Source organism: Lepidochelys kempii, chromosome 2, assembly GCF_965140285.1.
Source record: "Lepidochelys kempii isolate rLepKem1 chromosome 2, rLepKem1.hap1, whole genome shotgun sequence".
NCBI classification, from domain to species: Eukaryota; Metazoa; Chordata; order Testudines; family Cheloniidae; genus Lepidochelys; species Lepidochelys kempii.
Genome location: NC_136381.1, coordinates 176,362,154 through 176,381,672, shown reverse-complemented (window position 1 = coordinate 176,381,672; position 19,519 = coordinate 176,362,154). Strand labels below are relative to the sequence as shown.

Genomic DNA, 19,519 nt, shown 5'->3' with positions numbered 1-19,519 from the left:
AGAAAATTTAGTGCCAACAAAAAAATCACTCTTCTGTCTTTGTGAAAAGCAAGCACTTTGTGGCTACACCTTGACCTTTTATCTTTTTATTACATGAAAACAAACGACTGCTTTTCCAGGCTCTTGTATGAGTAGTTTGATGCCCTGCCCAGTGACCCTACTAATGAAACGAGGCAGGGGCAATGAAAAAAAAATTAAATTGTACACTGTATTGGAGCACACTAATTCAGTCTATTTCAAGAATGGGCTGCAGCTCATAGTTTGGGAATTGCTGGTATAAGTTATTTTAATTTTTTTTTAATGTCATTTAATTTTGCTTCAAACTACTTTTGGGAATGCTGGATCAAGTCTGAAGGATGAGCTCCTTTTCCTCATTTTTCAGTCTTCAAAGCCTTACATTTACCACCAATCTTTAACTAAAGCAGTATAAATTATCATGCTTCCTAAAACCATCAAACTCGGATAACAGCTTTTCAGGAATGCAGCAGTGGCAACATTGGAATCTTCTGTGAGATTTTGGGTACAAGCTGTGATTTGATTTTAGTATATCTTACATGGTCTTTTATTGACAACTCTGTAACTTGCTAGTGTGTTTGTATTTCTAGAACACTGCTGAGGACAAGCACTGAAAAAAGTACAACTTTTCTGATCAGTCTGCTTTCTCTTTTGAAAATAAGCCTCAAAACTGGTGATGAAATCAATTCACCTCTAGGACCATAGGATTTGCCTTACTTGATCAGACCAGTGCTCTATTGAATCCAGCATCCTGTGTCTGGCTGTGATCTATATCTGATGTTGCAGAGGAATGTGCTATCCTCCTATAATTCCCAAATCTTATAATATTGTATATGGGAGAAAAAAGTCCTTTCTATGTCCTTCAGCCATCAACCTAACTATGAAGAATAAGATTTTATTACTTTTTGGGCATTGAGTTAGGTGACTATAAATTCAAAGAGAGGTGCTCTTGAGGCTTAAAATAAATAAAGTTATATAAATGGAAAGCATTTTTCCATCCAGTCTTATACTATAATGGGATATTCCAAGTGCTTCCTCTGAATTAAGATGGTATACTGACTTTTATATGTGGTCCCATTCAATCATGCTCAAATATTTAGTAACAGATATTTAGTGCAAACAATTAATTAAAACAATTGTAACATTTACTTGCAGCACTCAGATTCTGGGTGACAACTGCTGCAAAATAGCAATCCATGTCCACGGGTAGGAAGAGGCCCAGGAAAGGACTTTCGTAGATCTTCCTACAGAGAGCTTAGTTACCTGTTCCGCAAATTATTCTGCTCAAACACTGTGCAAAATGAGAGGCAGTTTAGATAAAAGCTTCCACCCAGGTCAAATAGTAACTCAGGAAGCTGGCAATAATAATGAAAATATGTGCCTAATGCTGCCACTTAATGGATCCGTGCATCTTTGTTTAAACTGCAAAGTGAATGTGAAGACTGAAGAAATTGCTACAGTTGTAGCTGATAAGAAACCTAGTTTTCCTGCTGTCTTCAGACTACTGAATCAGCTCAATTTTAACAAAAAACAAAAAAACCCATCATGCGGAACTGATTTTCAGAGGTGTGAGCACCTACAGTTCCACCTGAATTTAATGGGAGCTTTGGGACTCAGTACCTCTGAAAGTGAGGCCTTACATGTTGACAAGATGAATTCAAGAGTACATGGCTGATGTACCTCAGGTTAGGATAACTATAGTATATCAATTTAGAAGAAATAAAAGAAAACACTTCTGCATACAGCATGTAGTCAGACTAGAATTTACAGTTGCAGAACATGGTGTTACATACAGTACTATCACTAGATTAAAGAATGAATTTTATTAACATCTGTAGAACATGCTGAGTTATATATTCAAGAATAAAGGATACTCAAATATGCTTCAGGTATAAACTGATCACCACACTGGTCAGAGAAGGAATTATTTCTTTCACCCAATGTTCAAATGAATATGTTCAATACTGGGAAAAGGAGGATACCCTCCTCTGAAGAATTAGTCTGCCAGACTGGAAGGACCAGTGTTCTGATCTAGTCAGGCAAATTCTATGTTCCTATACAACATTGCTTGATCCACTTCTTAAGGGCAGAACTGAAAACAGGCTTTCACTTCGGTGCATGCAAAGGACATTCTCCTAAACAAAGCCCGAGACGCATTATCCTCCACTCCACTTCATTCTCTATTGCTTGCAGGCCAAGTACATCTCATAATAAAGAATGAATTCCTAGAACATGCTACGCTGAAAGGAAAAAAATGTTGAACCATAAGACACTAATGATATCAGCAGAAACGAATGTTTGTCATACTATCTGAGTATAATTGAGCATAACAAGAGCTCTCCTCTAAATTATATGTGGCTAAAGACTAACACAGAGGCAAAAAAAAAAAGAGGAATCACACACAAACTTTCTTGCTGTGCAGTAACTGTGATCAATCTAAATATATCTATTAGCTAGCTTCTAAATGGATGAAGCTATGTTCACATAGGCTGAAATTCACCCCTCTGAGGCTGGCCAGCACAAGGCTTATGCTACACCATTTACATCCCACATAAGCCCTCTTTTTTAATACTTAAGTGAGACTAAAGTGGTATATAGGCCTTATGCTGGCCCTCTGCACAAGGGTGAATTTCACTTATACGCTACAGTGCTGTTATATACTCCATAGTAGTACATCATGGCTGAGCCATCTACAATATATGCCAGTTGCTAGAGCTATTGTGTAGTGAAGTGAAAGGCAAATTGACTTAGTCAGTCCACAAGCCAGTTAAACAAAATGGTTCTTCTGTTCACTGCCTTTCTATTCAGCAGGTAATTCTAATTAATGATGCAGCAAATCCATCTTTCTGTTACTTTAAAACATTGAACTTCTAACAGCCTTCTTTAGGCTTTTCCTACCGTATGGTAGAGAAAGAGATAAACAAATTAAAGAATAGGAGTACTTGTGGCACCTTAGAGACTAACCAATTTATTTGAGCATAAGCTTTCGTGAGCTACACCGATGAAGTGAGCTGTAGCTCACGAAAGCTTATGCTCAAATAAATTGGTTAGTCTCTAAGGTGCCACAAGTACTCCTTTTCTTTTTGCGAATACAGACTAACACGACTGCTACTCTGAAACCTAAATTAAAGAATGGCAGGAATTGGAATTTACATATTAGAATGGATTGTATAGATTTATGAAAGAAATCTGAGGTTTTCTGAATGTTTATCCAAACTGGAAGAAGTGCTGCTCTGTAAACTACTGGACAACTGCTGTTTTGGGCTGGTTTTTCACTCCAGATATGGCTGCATTTCAATAATGGTGGATTGATGGATTGATTATTGTGTGTAGTATGTAACTGTTTAAGTTTGTAAAGTATTTGCGATCTTTCAGGATGAAAGACAAAATATAAATAACAGATCTACTGATACTGATGGAAAACAATGCTGGGATTTGTATGTAAACACAGTTGGCTAACTAGTTTCATGGGTATTGGTTGTCCTAAAAATACCACATGTAATTTAATAACAGATATTTGGAAATAAAGAATAAATATTAGTGAACTGAATATCAAAGAGTGTGGTAGGGACATATTCAGCTCTAATTTCTACTTGCTGCATCAATAGTGAACAAAGGGTGTCAACATGGCTCACACTAGAACCTGCTGGCAAAGGACATGTTGGACAAGGAAGGCAGGGTGGAATATACAATTTACTGCTCTTTAGAAAAGGAGCAACGTGGTCCCTGTCTGCCCTATGCAGCCCACATTGGCCATATGTGCTGTAATGTGCTCTATTTAGCTTTACCATTGAAGAGATGATGCTTTCACATTCTGGAGTAGGATGCAGCCACTTGTCTCCAGAAATTAGGTGGAATGAACATATTACACTGGTACTTTCCTGCTCAGTACTGGCTACCTATTAGCTTTTGGGTGCAATTGAAGGCGTTGATTGTGATCTTTAGGACCTTAAATGGTCTAGGACCCTGTTTTCTAGGAAACTGCAACCTGCCTGAGGTGAAAATAAGTAATGAGGGAACATATGGCAAGAATTAACCATTCATTTCTAGATGTACATATTTTGGAGGTAGAAGTATTCTGGGGAAATAACACCACATTGTCTGGATGTTAATTAACACCCCTAATGTGTACTTTCAACCTTAACAACTTCCTAACTAATAGTTAACTCTTAGTTTTTATTGCTTAACAATAATATTCTGCCCCAATTACCATTTACACAAATTCTCTGTACTGAAAATGTCAGTCTCTAACACAGCTCTGATTTCTGTTGTTTTTCAATTTTATATATTTTTTTGTAATTTATTTTAAAAATATTTCATTTTGCACCTCTGACTTGGCATTTGCAAAACTACTCAGTCATCGATTTACTCACTCACCCTTGAATCATCATTGATCAATGACTGGGAGGTTTAGAATCCTTTCCTATATGTGGGGCCATTACCTCACTAATCTTTTCTGCTGTAGGCTCTGGATATTGGCAGGCAGTAGCAAAGGGTGTCTTTCTGCATTTAAAAGAGACAAATGCTTTAGCAGTGTCTATTTTAAATGGTAGTGTCACAGAAGGTTTTTCTTCAAAATGTACTTAAAGCAAAACTGTAGCACTTCAGAGTTGTTAGGTAGGATAAAAATGACCATTCCTTTAACTTCTTCCCGTCATACTCCATGTCTTACCCACTAGACAACCACCCTTCCCACCAGGAGAAAACTCCAGTTTCCATAGAACTAGACAGTGAAACGGGACTGCCCTACCAAGTTAGAACATATTTAGGAGCATAGAAATTCCCTTACCAGATCAGTCCAGTATTCCTTCTAATCCAGTGTCCTACAATATACAGTAAGCAAAAGCTTCACAGGAAAGTGCAAGAAACCCATAATGAATGATTATGGAATAACCTGGTCACTGCAAAAATATTTGCCTAACCCCAGAAGTCAGTGGTTGGCTAATGGTTGGAAGAAGGTTCATAAACCCTATATTTTTTATCCCATTTAATGTAACTATATATGCTCTCATTATCCATATCAATATCTAATCCTTCTAAAAATGCCTGTTAAACTCTTCGTTTCAATGATGTGTGACTGTATCAAGTTAATCATGCATTGTGTAGTGAGGAAAAAGTATTTAATATTAATATTTCTTGTAATGTATTGCCGTTCAGGATAATTGGATATACCTTGTCTTTGTACTGTGAGGCTAAGTAGAAGTACTCAAATTGTCTATACTAGTCAGTTTGATATATCTGTATCACATCTTTCTAAACAGTCCTAATATTTTCAGGCACTCAGTGTATGGAAATCTTTCCATGAGTCTAATTTTCTTTTTAATCTCTGGTCCCCTTCTGTTTCTGTTGGAGCACATACTCCAGTTGGTCAAGGCCACTTTATGCCTGTGCAGGATATCTCTTCACCAGCAGAAAGCTGACTGAGGTAGCTCTGCTGCCCCAGTCAAATTGGCATCCAAGGAAGATGGGAAGGGGCTTGTCTACTTAGTCTATAAGTTTTTTGGGGCCCTGTTTCCTATTATGCATTTGTACAGTTTAAGTAATATCTGTAGGTGCTATCATAACACAATTAATATTTAGTAGTAGTAATGTAATATTCTGCCTTAATCCAAGCAGATAAGCCACAGTGCATGCTAGTATCCACCTATGGTGTGAGCTGCTCCTTTATATTAGAGTAGCATTAAAGAACTGCATGGGCTGTATTTGGCCTATTGACCACAATTTGACCCTCACTTATAGCAAGCATTTTGTTACATTACAGTTCTTAAAAATGTTGTCATGCAAAGAGGAATGAGCTGGCTTATTTATTTTCAACACAGTTCTGGTCTGATATCTGGCCAGGATACAAGTCCTGGTTTTTATGAACACACCCACAAGCTGCTCACTATACACATTACACATACAGCCTGGCGCGCTCAGCGTGGAGCAGCATTTCCAGCCCTCTTGATTTTATCCCTAGTCTTGCAATATTTGGGGCTCTGCTTAAAGCCTCAGCTCCTGGAGTCACCTGATTTCTAGGCCTCATGTTTTCAAGCCTATCTCAGCAACCATGAAGGGTAAAGTAACAAAAAGCAGAAGACAAGAAGAACCCGAATTTTATTATAGTTTTCGGGCTTGTGATGTTTTAATCCGTTGAGGATTTGGGGATGTGGCTCTGAGGGGAGGGAGAGGAGGAGGCCAGGACTTCTGCACGGGCGCAGTTAGCCACACTGTCACCGCATCTCCTTCGTGCAGGTGCCGCCGTGCCAGGGAGGCAGCTCGTGCAGGAACGGGAGGAGGCTGCTTGGGGGAAACGCCGCTTTCTCGTTCGCTTTCATTGCGGGCCCCCCCGCGCGAACGGGCTGAGGCCAGCCGGCGGCTGCCCTCCAGGCTGGGCACACGCAGGGGCGCGCGCGCGGCCACACACGCAACCCCTCCCCCCTCATGAGCCGAGGCGGCGCGTGCGGGACCCGGCAGGTGGCGCCGCCAACCGCCACTTCAGCCTTGCCGCCTTTTTTTTTTTTTTTCTTTTGGCGTCGCGGCAGCCACGCCCTCTCCGGCAAAGGTGAGGCTGTGAGGGGCGGGGTCTCGGCCGGCCCCACCCCCCTCCTTTCGGAGCGGCGCGTGCGGGTCGCCTCCACAGCTGCTCGCTCGGCTCTACGGCTCGGGTGCTGCTGGCTCGCGCCTCGACCGTTACCCGCAAGGGCAAGGGCTGCGCTCGTCCCCCGCTCCCCGCCATGAGCCCCGAGGAGAAGCCCCCGCCGGGCCGCTCCCGCGGGAGCCGGGCGCCGCCGTCGCAACCTCCCTGTGGCCGGGGCCGCCGGCGGGGCGGCTTCCTGAGCGAGATCCGCACCGCGATCCGCACCGAGCCCTTCCACGAGCGCTACAGCCTCAGCCCCGGCAGGGAGCTCGGCAGGTAAGCGACGGGCCGACCGCCCGACCGCCCCGCTCCTGCGGCGCCCGAACCCCTTCCCGGTGACGGGGGCAGCCCGGCGCGCGGAGCCCCCCAGCCCGGTCCGTCAGGCAGCCTCTCCCCGCCCCCCCCCCCGCAGCCCCGGGGAAGGGGTGAGACGGTCCCGGTGGGCTCAAGTGTTGGTGCTGGTGCACCCCTGCCCGCGGCTCCGCTCTGCCCCGCGCAGCGCTCGCCCCGCTCTCTCCTGATCGGTGCCACTGGCCTGGGCGCAGGTGGGAAAATGCTCCACGGGGCCACGATGGGGGGGAGGGGGGGCGCTCCCGCCGGCCGCGCGATTGGCTCTGGTCAGCGTAGGCAAGGTCGAGTCGTGTTGGGCGCTGTCCGTGCACGGGAGCTTTCTGCCGCTGGCCGTGCCTGTCTCTCCCCCATCCACCCCCCGAGTCAATGCAAACCACTTCTCCTTAATTTACCAAAAAAAACAACAAAAAAACCCCGGGCGGGGAGGGAAAGGAGAGGAGAGGACGTGGATGATTGTTGTTGTTACCTGAACTAGGTCAAATGTGACATAATAGACGATTTTAGGGAAGCAAATGGTTAGAGCAGGGTGGGGAAGACGGGTTTTGTTTTGTCTTTTTCTTCAATTATGCTTTTCTCCCCAGTGTGGGATTTTCACCACTCCTCAAAAAGAAAGTAAGTTATGAAAAGTTATGTTCTGGGAAGTGACTCTTGAATTGTGTTCCATGGTTGTGGCTCAGCTCTTCTTATATCAAGCTTCCTCAGCATACACATAACATTTTGCATTTTGAACTTGGAGACGCTGTCATATTAAAAATAACACTTCCATCTGAAAGTTTTACCACATCAGGGTGTTGATCATATATGATTACTGTCACTGAAAGAGATTAGAGAGAGAAGTTACTTTCTCTTCTTCTTTTTTTAGTTGACTTGCATTTGACAGCACTCAGTGACACATTTGTTCCTGTATAGTCAGTAGTCCTTTTGTTTGCCTGGATCTTTCACACAGCAATAGGGAAGAGAAACACTTCATTTTGGGGGGGAGGAAATAGGTATGATTGTAAAATCACAAAAATAGCGAGATGCAGGAACAAGTATAGTCGCTGTTAACTACTTTTAAAAATTTCTTTAAAATTGTCTAGACTTCAAGTTAACTTTGGCATTAAATCTAATTAATCAGAATGAGATCAGCAAAATATAACACACTTAAATATCTATATAGGGAGAAGGTTTCTATATAGGTCTCTTTAATGTAACAAAGAAAGGTATAATAAGATCCAGCAACTGGAGGCTGATGCTAGGTAAATTCGGGCTAGAGAAAAGGCACAAATTTTAAGCAACAGTAATTAATCATTGGAATAGTTTAACAAGAAATGTGCTGGATTGTCCATCACAAAACCTTAAAATCAAAATCGGGTGTCCTTCCAGAAAGCACGTTCTAGTTCAACCATGAGATAAGGACTTGTGATGCTGGTGTTACTGGGTGAAGTTCTTTAGCCTGTGTTATACAGGAAGGTCAGACTAGAACTAGATAATGATCCATATTGGCATAAAAAAATTATTAATTTAAGATTATGGGGCTTCATACCTTTGCCCTGTTAATGTGGGGGTGGGGGAGAAGTAGTGCTATAAATTTTGTATTGTATAATTAGGACAAGCAAATCTCAACAAGATGCCTTTTTACATAGTCATTTTCTGATCGAAGCTGTACTTCAAGACATTTTTTTCCATGACTGCTGTGACTCTATACCTGAGATTTTCATTAACTGATCAAGTTAAAACGAATAATGCCTTTGTGGCATTTTTTTCTGCAATAGTCTGCAGAAATTTTGGTTCATACTGTCCCCTTTTCGACTCCACAAAAGTGTCTGAGATCTTTTTTCCTCATAATATAAAGAGATCATATGCTTGTTTGTAGATTTAATTTCTTAGCTTAATTCTGAAGATTTTTTTTTTAAGTAGTGTAAAAATTTAAATTGTTGGATCCTGGATTCAACAAAAGCATATTAATAAAGAGGGAATTTTTGCTCACTGTTGCAAAACAAATGTAGTGAAGTTAAAAGGCTCTTTGCCATTTGTGTCCATCTTGTTATTGAAAACGGATGATAAAGCATGCTACATTTCTTCTGTGTCAGTTCATAAAAGGGGCTTTGGCTCTGAAATTGAATGCTTATTTTTGTTAATGACTTAAGAGTGTGGGTTTTTTTATAACACTTCTTAATGTGTCTAACAGATGAATAGTAATCTTATTTTTCAGGCAGAAAGCTTCCCTTGTGCACACAAACACGTTGTGTTTATTTTAATCCCTGTTTTTTTTGAAGGGAGAATACATTAGATTTATGTGTTTCAAAAGATTACCTGGTCAGCTACTGGGTCAGGCAGCAGTCCCACCTTTACCAAATACAGCCATGCTGTAATAAGAAGACTGGTTCAGGAAGAAATACCAAAAGAATTCTTATCTGTTTTTGTGCTGCCTCGTTCAACACACAGATTGGAGAAGTTCAAGAATGAGAATGATTTTACTAATGTGAAGCTTTCCATATTGCAAGTACTGTTCAAATATCGGTACTGTTGACTTTGAAAGCAAATGTTTATGTTCAGATGTTTTCTGTCATCTTAAAACTACTTGAGCTGATATAGGAGATAGAATTGCATTGCAGACTATAGAAACTCCTAATCTTTTTCATCTTCCTTGTTTGGAATGCTAGTGGCAGTTTTTGTTCATTTTATAAAATTGCACTAGCATACAACAGGCCTTTTACTGGAAATCATGGACACATTTATGGCTTGTATTCACTGTATTGTTAGCTCGAGGTATAACTAAATTTTGTCCCTAACCCCGCTCTTATCCACACATAAAAATCTCTAGTTCGAGTTAAGTGGCATCTTTGGGCTTATCTATGCAGTGCATTAGTCCACACCAGAGGAGTATAAATTCTAGTGCACACTAGCATGTCGTGCATTAACTGGCCCGTGTGAATGTTGCTGGCGTGCACAAAATATTCTTTACTGTGCATTAAAGTCGTACTGTTTGAAATGGAACTATATTAATGAATACTGGGGAACTTTTAGTGCATACCATGTACCCATCTGATGAGCTACACCCTCAGACTTGGGGGTGGTGAGTTAAAGCTCCAGTGATGCTGCGGCTGAAACTAGTAATGCAGTGAGGATGCAGCAGGATGAGTTACAACTTATCTGCTAATCAAATCGTTCTGTGCTGGTAATCAGACCTCTGTAGCTTCAGTGATAGCGTGACAGTGTTTCGAAGTACGGTTGCTCTCACTGGAGCTAGGCTAACTCAAGTGGCGTAACATGAGTGTACTAAATATTGCAATTAAGACCATTGTAATAGAAATTCCATTGTAAAATGGGAAGCAATATGCTTTTTAATAAGATTTCTTTGTAGAGATGATAAATGGTTTTATAGCTATTACAGGTCTGAATACTTACTGTTTAGATTTTTGTCATAAGCCTATTCTATAGTGAAACCAAAAGTATATCCAAAAAGGTAATTGCAACCTTAATTTTCCTACAGGTTTGCTTTCTTATTTTGTCTAAAGTTCCTTGTAAAGGTGCTGACTTGCAGTGTTGATTTACATATAACCTACTCTTTTTGCGAGGAGGAGAGGAGTGTAGCTGTCAGACTAATAGTACTTTTGCAGACAATAATATGCTTATTAAATTTCTAGGCAAACTTATAAAATTCTTAAGTTTATTAATGTTTTCGTTAACTGACCTGTAACTTGCTAAGCACCAGATCAAAGCTCATAATTTGCTAATGTCAAAAGCTGTTCTGGCTTCTCAGGTTGGTCAAGAGGTGTTCACCCGACACTGTGCTGCTTTGTCATCAGAAAGACCGTTTGTTTTAGTTCTTGCAATTGCCCTCAGAATTTCCCTGACAAAAGATGGAAGACATATGGGACTCTACAGTAAAATTCTATTGATTCCCTCAGTTCACTTTTCCTTTTGAATAAAAAGGACATATTGAGTCTCAGTTATCATGAACTGAGAATAACAGGCTCTAAAGAAGCACTGAGCAAGTGGAACAGCATAATATGGAAACTTGGTTTCACACTCTGGACATTTCAGATGTAGAGATGTGACTTCACGTGCAGACTGACACATGCCTTCATGATAGTACCCAGCTGTATAATGAACTTAACCTACATTAATGTTGTGAGTCTCAGTTCTTGGTCCGTGATATTGGATGCTTGTGTGTTTGTTTCCCCCCCAGCAATAAGAACTTGTAACTAGAACACATGCTGTATGTTTGCTACTTTTTTGTCCTTTGCCTCAGTTACCTGAGACCACCTTCAGACAAATATAACAGGTGTGGAACAGACTCTGGGGATGTGATGGACAGAGATAGAAATGGGGAGGGAAGTTGCTGGCAATTGGACCCATCACTTGAAAAGAAATTCTGTGATTAAAACCTCCTTGCTAAAAACCATCTTCTCTCTTGCCCTTAACAACAGAAAAAGTGTGGAGTGGGAGGAAATGCACTCCAGACAAATAGCACTTGTGATGAATTAATTCTATAGCTAATTTTATGCAGTTCCGTTCCTTTCAGACAATCTCTTTTTAAGCTTTCTAAAAGATGAATATGCTCATAGAAGTCACTATTAATACTGCACCCACAGTGGTGACAGGAGGTTTTGCAGATCACTTTGAGAAAAGATTACTTAAAGTAATGTCAGATTCTCTGCTGCTCCCTAGCAGAACCCATGACAACCCAAAATGTGGGTAAACATATGATGTAAAGCATTCTTGCTTCATTTGCAATTACTAAGACTTTTTTGTTTCCTTTCTGTAAGCCAGGATGTGTGCCAATTTAAATAATGCTAATGATGATGGTAGAGTGAAGTAGTGACCTTGGGCTTTTTAGTTGTGTTATTTCAGAGAAAATCCATTTTCAGTTTGAAGTAGAACTTTTATTTTGAAGATTGTGTAATAAAACATGAACTGTAGACTAAAAATTAGTTTGCTTTTAAACATGTTTTTTGTCATGTTGGAGTGTGGATGTTAGATTCTTTTAACTTAATCAGTGATTTATTTCTTACCTAGTATTCTCCCCCACTCCCAATCTGTTCCTCTCTAACTTGAGTCGTCACAGTTACTCCCCTATTAATCATGTGGTCCCCTGAGCTATTGCTTTCTCTTGGTTTGTCCCCTTGTTACTATATTTTCAACAGTAAATTCATTTGCTTTCCAAGAATTCCCTATTAAGAATTCAAAGTAAGACTTTGAAAAAAGGGAAAATGAGGAGAATCCAACTTGGAGCTTGTCTGAACACTTGGTAATATAACACAATGCTTATTTTTTAAAGACCTATCCTGGTATATCTCTCTAAAAGTACAAATTTATATCAAGTTTCATAATATTGAATCAACATCAACTTAGATTGCCCAGCACATTTTTTCTGGATCTTTGCTCTGGAGTTGCCTCAAGCATGAATCTTACTAGTTGCATAGTAACCAGTTTTTAAGAATTATATTTGTAAACAGTCTAAACGTCTATGTAACCTGACCCTTTTAATTAAGTGATGCATCAGGCCTCTGTCTACCTCAACTGTGCTGTACGTATGTAGCACACACTGTGTCCTATTTCTTTGTAGAGCTTTGTGAATAGATATTGTATTTCCATAATGACAAATATTTTGGTGAATCTGGCAATACCAGTATTTATATTAGACTTCCTCTTTGCTTCCAAAACAGCTTTTGTATGCATGTCAGAGCAGCTTCTTGTGCTTCATGAACTCAATATCTTGTTTTTAGAGAGAGATGAAGTATGACAAACTACTTTGGTCAACAGTTTAGAGCTAAATTGTGAGTGATATTGACTTTGTGGTAATTTGAGGAAAATTACACACTGAGATTATACAAACTGTGACTCCAGCAGTCAGTATTTAAATCATGAGGAGTAAAACTTTTTATGGGATATTAAAATGACATGCTATTAAAGGGTCAGATCCAAACCCAATGGAAGCCTTCCTATTGATTTTTGGCTCTGGCACAAATACCATTAGGCCATGCTAGGTTTGTTCCTACAAAGAACTGATCTTTTGCTGCTGTAAAGGGGCAGCGTCAGCATGGATTATAACTACTTACTGTTGAAAATTAGTTTGCTGCAATACTTCATATTGTAAACATGGCATTCAAATTTGTCAAGTTTACATGTCTTCATTTTGAGGCAATTTAGCGTCCTTTCCAGTGGTTCTCTTAGCATAGTTGATGTCATTCATGATCAGAATTTAAACTTGAGAGCACTTTTTAATTAACTGGCTATATGTTTAATATATTACAACATTAGCTTTTTAAAAAGAACCATTGTGCATACTGTACATTACTTAGCTCTTTAGAGTGTGTAGGCTTCTGATCATCTCCACATGATTCCCATGGTACCCTTCCCTGCCTGTCCTTTGGTTTTTGTTCTTCCTTTTCTTCCACTACCCCTTCCAAGCATGCTTTTGAGTCCATCTCAGGGTGCTAGCACATTGGGCAGTTTTTATTCTAGGCCCTGAGTGGCCAGTTCCAAAGGTGCTGTTTGACAGTGATCTTTTAAAAATAGATGTTGGTTTCAATCTTTTAAAATCATTTTTGTGGGATTTTTTTGCAATGAAATACAATAATGTTATTTTGTAGTTGATATTTTGTTTCTTGCACAATTAAATATTATTATTAATGGTTCTATCAAGTAGCTTTGCGTTTCCTGACCCTCTGCATTTAAAAAAAACCATAATATTATCTTGACATATGTATTAAATATGAAGAAGTTTCTCAAGAAAGTATTTACTTTGGGTCTCATAGTGCTTCAAAAACCCACATTGTTACTGTCCATGTGCTTTTGCGAACATCTGGTCAGTCTACTGTACTTCAGTTAAAGTTTGCAAATGCTATCTTTGAGGAATAACAATGATAAATATACCTGATTAAATCAATGGTTGCAATTTAGATTATTTTAGTGTGTGTGGAGGAAGCCTAAATGTGTATGGTTTTTATTTTGTTTCTCTTAGTTGATTTTCAATTAGCAATCCTGAAACTGAAATACTTTTATTTTCAAAAGGTACCAGGAGTCCACTGCAGAGCTTGCCTTTACGGTACTGAATAAAGTTTTCATAAAAACAATACTTGATGCTGGAACATAATTGCTGTGCTATATCAGACCAGTGGTCTGTCTAGCCCAGTATGCAGTCTGAAAGTGATCAGTCCATTCCCAGATGCTTCAGAGAAGTGCAAGAAACTTCATAGTGAACAACTCTGGAATAATGTGCCCTATGAGAAATTTCTGCCAAACTCAATTTAGAATTGACTTGTATGCTGAAGCAAGACAGATTTTGCATCTTTAATTGCTTGTCATCTAATGCAGCTGTGGCTGTTCTCATCCTTTTTAAATATCTAATTCATTTTTATATGTATTTGACTCATCTCACCATAGTATCTGACCACCCCGCAAGTTTTGGTTTTTGGGGGGGGAGGGAGGGAGGATACTTTGCAACTGTAAAGAGTAGCTTGAAACATGGCAGTTTTTTTGGTTTATTTTTTTTAAACATACGGGGGTGGGCTGGGGATAGCTAAGATTAAAGCAGTGTGTGTTGTATTTGGTTCTGGTAGCTCAGAGGGTAGTGTTAATTCTGTTGTAGGAATTGATTCCATGGTTTATGTCCATCTCATGGCAAAGTTTTCTCTCATGCTTTCAGTTCTCCTCCTGTTCATAGACAATTTGATAGAGGTCATGGTTATGGGGAGAGATGCAGTTTCTTGAGGAACTAGGGTCAGGCTTGTGAGGAGCTACAGATATTAAGAATGAGACTTTTTGAATTGGATTTTGTGTTCACTGGAGCTAGTGTAATGAGTGGAACCAGAGGTGCTGTAATCCTAGTGTCAGTTGCTGAGCAGATGGGCTTTTTCTCTTACCGGTTGAAGATCTTAGGTTGTTTACCTTTGTTTATAGGTAGGATTTGCAATAATCTAATTTGGAAGTCATGAAAACATGATTATTGTGACCAGATCTTTTTGATAGGATAGGGCACAGTGTTCTGGACAGCTGCAAGAGAACATGGGTGTTGTTCACAATCATGGATAGCTAAGAGTACCCCAATGCTATTCACTGACTCTACAATGTTCAGGCAGATGCATTTGACCAAGGAAGATGTCTCAAGACCTTGCCTTCTCCAAACACCTTCTCTTTTCTCTCTTACTTGGGTTTAGTTTCAGCCAGCTGCTCCTCATCCAGGTATTTGGACAGCTGGCAGAAAGTAATATTGACATTTGAGGCAAGGGAGAGGTCAGCAATACACAAACAACATCCAGCTCTACACCTCAGCCCATATGTCTAACCAGCAACTTCAGACAAGTATTGAATAATATAGGGGACAGGATTTACCCTTTGCAAGGCTTAATAGGAGAGGACTCTGGACATGGACAAACAATGGTCCAGCTCATCCTTTTGTGTTTAGTCTTGGAGAAAAGATGATACCTTGGGCAAACAAGTTCCATAGGTTAATCATGTTTTTTGTGGAAAAGTATTTTGTTTGTTTTTTTTTAAATTTGATACCTTTTATCACATGTCCCCTGGTTATGTTATGGGAGAGGGTAATAGGTCTGTTTAACTGCCTCTTTAACATTCATTATTTTGTGTATCTCTGTCATTGCTTTTTAATTTGTTTCCTCTATAAATTAAACACACACAGTCTTTTCAATCTTTATCCATGCCTCTAATCTTTATCACCTCTTTTTGGATCTCATTTATTTCTTCTGTATCTCTGAAATATAGTGAATTTACACCCTTACCTGGAATACTGTGCCAACATTGACTTATCTAATTTGTATTAGTAAATATGCAATGCCCAGGGGTAGTCAAAAAAGCAGACATTTTCATCAGGGTATCTAGAATAACACAATGGTCTTGTTCCAGAGAGGTTAGAGGTAATTTTAAAAGCCACCAATATGTAGGAATAGTTCCTTCTGTTGTGCACTCACTTTCATTAGTCAACAGTAAAGGTGCTGCCTATTCATTTAGCTTTGCTAGGTTGCTCTCTGGATTTCTTTAGTGTTCTATAGTCTATTTTAAAATATTTGAAGATAAAATAATCTCCCTATTTACCCTCATTTCTAGATAGTTTGTTGGTGAACTGGGTCATCACGTTGTTTTTGGGTTTTTTTGGAAAGGGGAAAATTTATTTTCTTTTTTGAGTTATAGTCCTTATGTGTATTCCATGGGAGGGGTGGTGGTGGTGTGTGCTCCATATAATTGAGATCAGAAGATTCTTGCTAACAATATCCTTAGGTCCTCACCTGCCCCTTTCTCTTTGTGTTCCAAACTGAGGGCAAAAAGGGCAGTGCAAGACGCTCTCCAGTTCTTTTCTGCTGCCTGTGGTCTGAGGTAGAACCTCTTCATTAGCTAGGTTCTGCATCTAACTGTAATTCACTGTAAATAGTTTAAAATGTAGTTTATATTTTTTATAGTTCTTAATAGGATTTGGTGGGTCTACCCCCCTTTCCCCCCCCCCCCCCCACTCCCATCCTGAGTGCCTAGTTATTCCCAAGATCCAGGGATTCTAAAACTGTGTGTGTTGCCCTCAGGCCTTTCTGGTCAGCGATGACTACCTCAAGTGCCTCTACTGCCTAGGTGAGGCTCACATCCCCTCAAAGTGTGGTATTTGCCAATCCTTCCAAAGTCAAATTTGCTAAATTTGTGAGCACTGGGTTGGAAGACTTCCAGTGGATTATGCCATGAAGCCTCAGTCCAACCCTGGCCTGTCAGATACCCTTGTACGTCAGGTGGAGGCATCAAGAAGGCACTGCTCCAGTGGCCTTCAGCTCCAAGGTTTGTAGGAGTAGAGCAAGGGACTAGCCCAAACGGGCATGAGGAAGGTAGGAAGCACTCTCGCAAGAGATAAGAAATCCCTCCTCTTGGCCCTCATCCAATAAGAGGGCCTCTTCTCCAATAAAGATGTAAAATGTTAAATGGTTAACCAGTAAGTATTAGTCTTACCGTTAATATATTGCAGTTAAAACAGATTGTATTCCTGGGGCATTCTGCGCCTAAAAATTCTGAGCACAATATTTTAAAATTCTGCAAATTTTATTTGTCAGTATCTTGCTGCATAATCACACTAGTTTCAGTTATTTTGGTAATTTTATTTCAGAATACCTGTCAGCAAGTATATCTGTAACAATACAGACACACACAGATTCCCCCAGGAGCAGAGAGTTAAAGAAACCTCTATGACAACCCAGTTTCTGTTTCTCTGTCTCCTTCCCCCCTCCCATAGCCCACCTGTGGGGTTCCCCCCCCCCGCCAATACACCCAAACCGTTCTTTCCCAGAGCCCAAACGTAGGGTCCCCCCAGTTCAGTTACCTGCACCCCATCCCTCCCCAGAGCCCAGCTGCAGGGTCCACCTTCCCCAGACACCCGTCCCCTTCTCCCCCCCAGAGCCCAGGGATGCAGAGGGAGAACCAGCCTGATTTTCAGTCCCAGGCTTGCATGGAGTTCCCTGCTCCTTCCCTCAGGGCATGCTGGGAACTGCAGTTGCCAGGAACCCTCTAGCTCCCTCTTCCTCCCCCCAGTAGTGTCTTCTATGTACAAGCTGGGCTCTGTCGAGTCCAGTGGCAGCTAGCAGCACTGCAGCCCATTTCTGTGGGTGAAAGGAAATTCTCTGCGCACAACGTTAATTTCTGCAAAATTCTGCATTGCACAATGGTGCAGAATTCCCCCAGGAGTAAGACTGATAAAATAATTTTGTGACCTTGTAATACCTAATGTGCACATTAAAAACGCTACAGCAATAGCCAGGGGGAGGGAAGCACTGAAGCTTGCAGCGTTCTCACAGCTCGGGGCACTGCTGGATCAGCCCATGCCTGGCAGAGAGGGCACTGCTGGGGGCAGCCTGGCAACCCCCTCCTCTCCAGCTCTGCTTCTCTTGCAGCTGGCTGCAGCGGTGGGTCTGCCTGGGAACCATTGGATCTACTAGAACATTTGGATCTGCCCTGGCACTGCTGCTCTCCCGGCAGCGATCCGCCAAACTAGCCGCATTAGGTAACACCTAGTAACTGGGAGAGGGTGTGATCAGTGCAAGGTGCCCAGTCATGCACATGCAAATGATCCCCAGCCCACAGCTCTCCAAGGAGAGACAGCAGGGTGCCGCCCCCCAAGCCAGGGGTAGATAGTGAACTTGTTAACAAGTTAACTGATAATTTTAATAGTCTAAATGGGTACTCTTTTAAATGATACTTACATCCCTATTCTCCAATAACCTCCATGTTAGGTCAAACTCTACACCCCTGTAGGGAGTTTCAGAAGCTCATAAGGAGCACGGTACCATTCTCTTGGCTCTGAAGGGCAGAAGTGCCCCAAAACCAATGCTAAGTGCAGGAGCTGGACTGTCCCCAATACAGATGAGGGAATAACAAAAGTAGATACCTCCTACACTGATGGTACCAATGCACCAAGAAAAGGAGTTCTTGGTACTGAAGACAGCAGTGAGATCAAACCGCTGACACCACAGAAAGACAAGCCAGTCTGTTCACTTGCATCAGGAGATACATATGAGGCCCCCAAGGACAAGTCCATCTATGTGGTCTTGGAATCCCCAATTCTGTTGGAACCCGTTCTGACCAGGAAGGTCTCTACACCACTGGTCCAGAGCATGCAAGGTACTGGTGAGTGGCTCTCCCTACAGTCTACCAATTGGGCATAATAAGGCAGCACCATCCATAGAATTCAAAACTGCCAGTGCTTCTGAAAAGTCAGGTTTAGTGGGAGATCATCACCACTCCCATAGAGACAAAGGATCAGTCCAGACAGAGGACCCAGAGTCTCATAGGCACCATCCTGATTTCATAAGAGGGATTGTACACCTGGAGACTAGTGGTAGTCTCCTCCATGGTGACTATCCCAATTTCCATTTGACCTCTCAAACTGGCCTTACTGGATACTATCGGATCCATACATGCAATATCTTGAATCTAGATGATCCCATTGGGAATCCAGACAACACTTCGTTCGCAGAGAAGATCCCGAACCTCCTCAAGAACTAGTGGAGGAAGAGGAGGAACTAGATCAGACAGAACCACCAGCCCTAATGTCATCTTCATCTCCAGATGTGATTGTACTGGCTTCACCATCACTGCCTAGTGGTAACAGGCAACTTGAAGATTTACTGAGGAGGATTGCAGACACATTCCGTATCCCTCTGGAGGAATTGCAGGACATTCCTCATAAATTACTCTGCATTCTCCAGAGACTGGTCCCATTAACGAAGCCATTTTAGAATCAGCCAAGACCATCTGGCACACTCCAGCCACTTGTGCCTTCACTCCAAAAAGAATGGAGAAGTACTCTGTGCCATCTAAAGGGCAGAATTTTTATTTATATGCCCTGCTCTGAATTCATTAGTAGTACAAGCTGTTACTGAGAGAAGTAGACCGTGTCTACTCCCCTCTGATAAGAAAGCTAAATACTTATAACTTTTTGGAAGAAAAATATTGACTTTGAGTGTACAGTTTCACATAGCAAATTACCAAACCTTAATGTCAGAATATGATTTTATTAATTATACTAAGTTTGAGGAATTCACTAATTCCCACAAAAAG

The 19,519-nt window shown here is 41.1% G+C and overlaps 1 protein-coding gene across 2 annotated transcripts in view; it reads left to right on the top strand.

Annotated features, from left to right (window-relative positions):
- Positions 1 to 6,598: 6,598 nt before the first annotated feature.
- STK17A (serine/threonine kinase 17a) overlaps positions 6,599 to 19,519 on the top strand; it is a 63,775-nt gene continuing 50,854 nt past the window's right edge. For both annotated transcript variants that reach the window (XM_073332814.1, XM_073332813.1), the window contains exon 1: positions 6,599 to 6,910. In XM_073332814.1, coding sequence (XP_073188915.1) covers positions 6,732 to 6,910 — 179 coding nt within the window. In that variant the 5' untranslated portion in view covers positions 6,599 to 6,731. The remainder of the gene's footprint in view (positions 6,911 to 19,519) is intronic.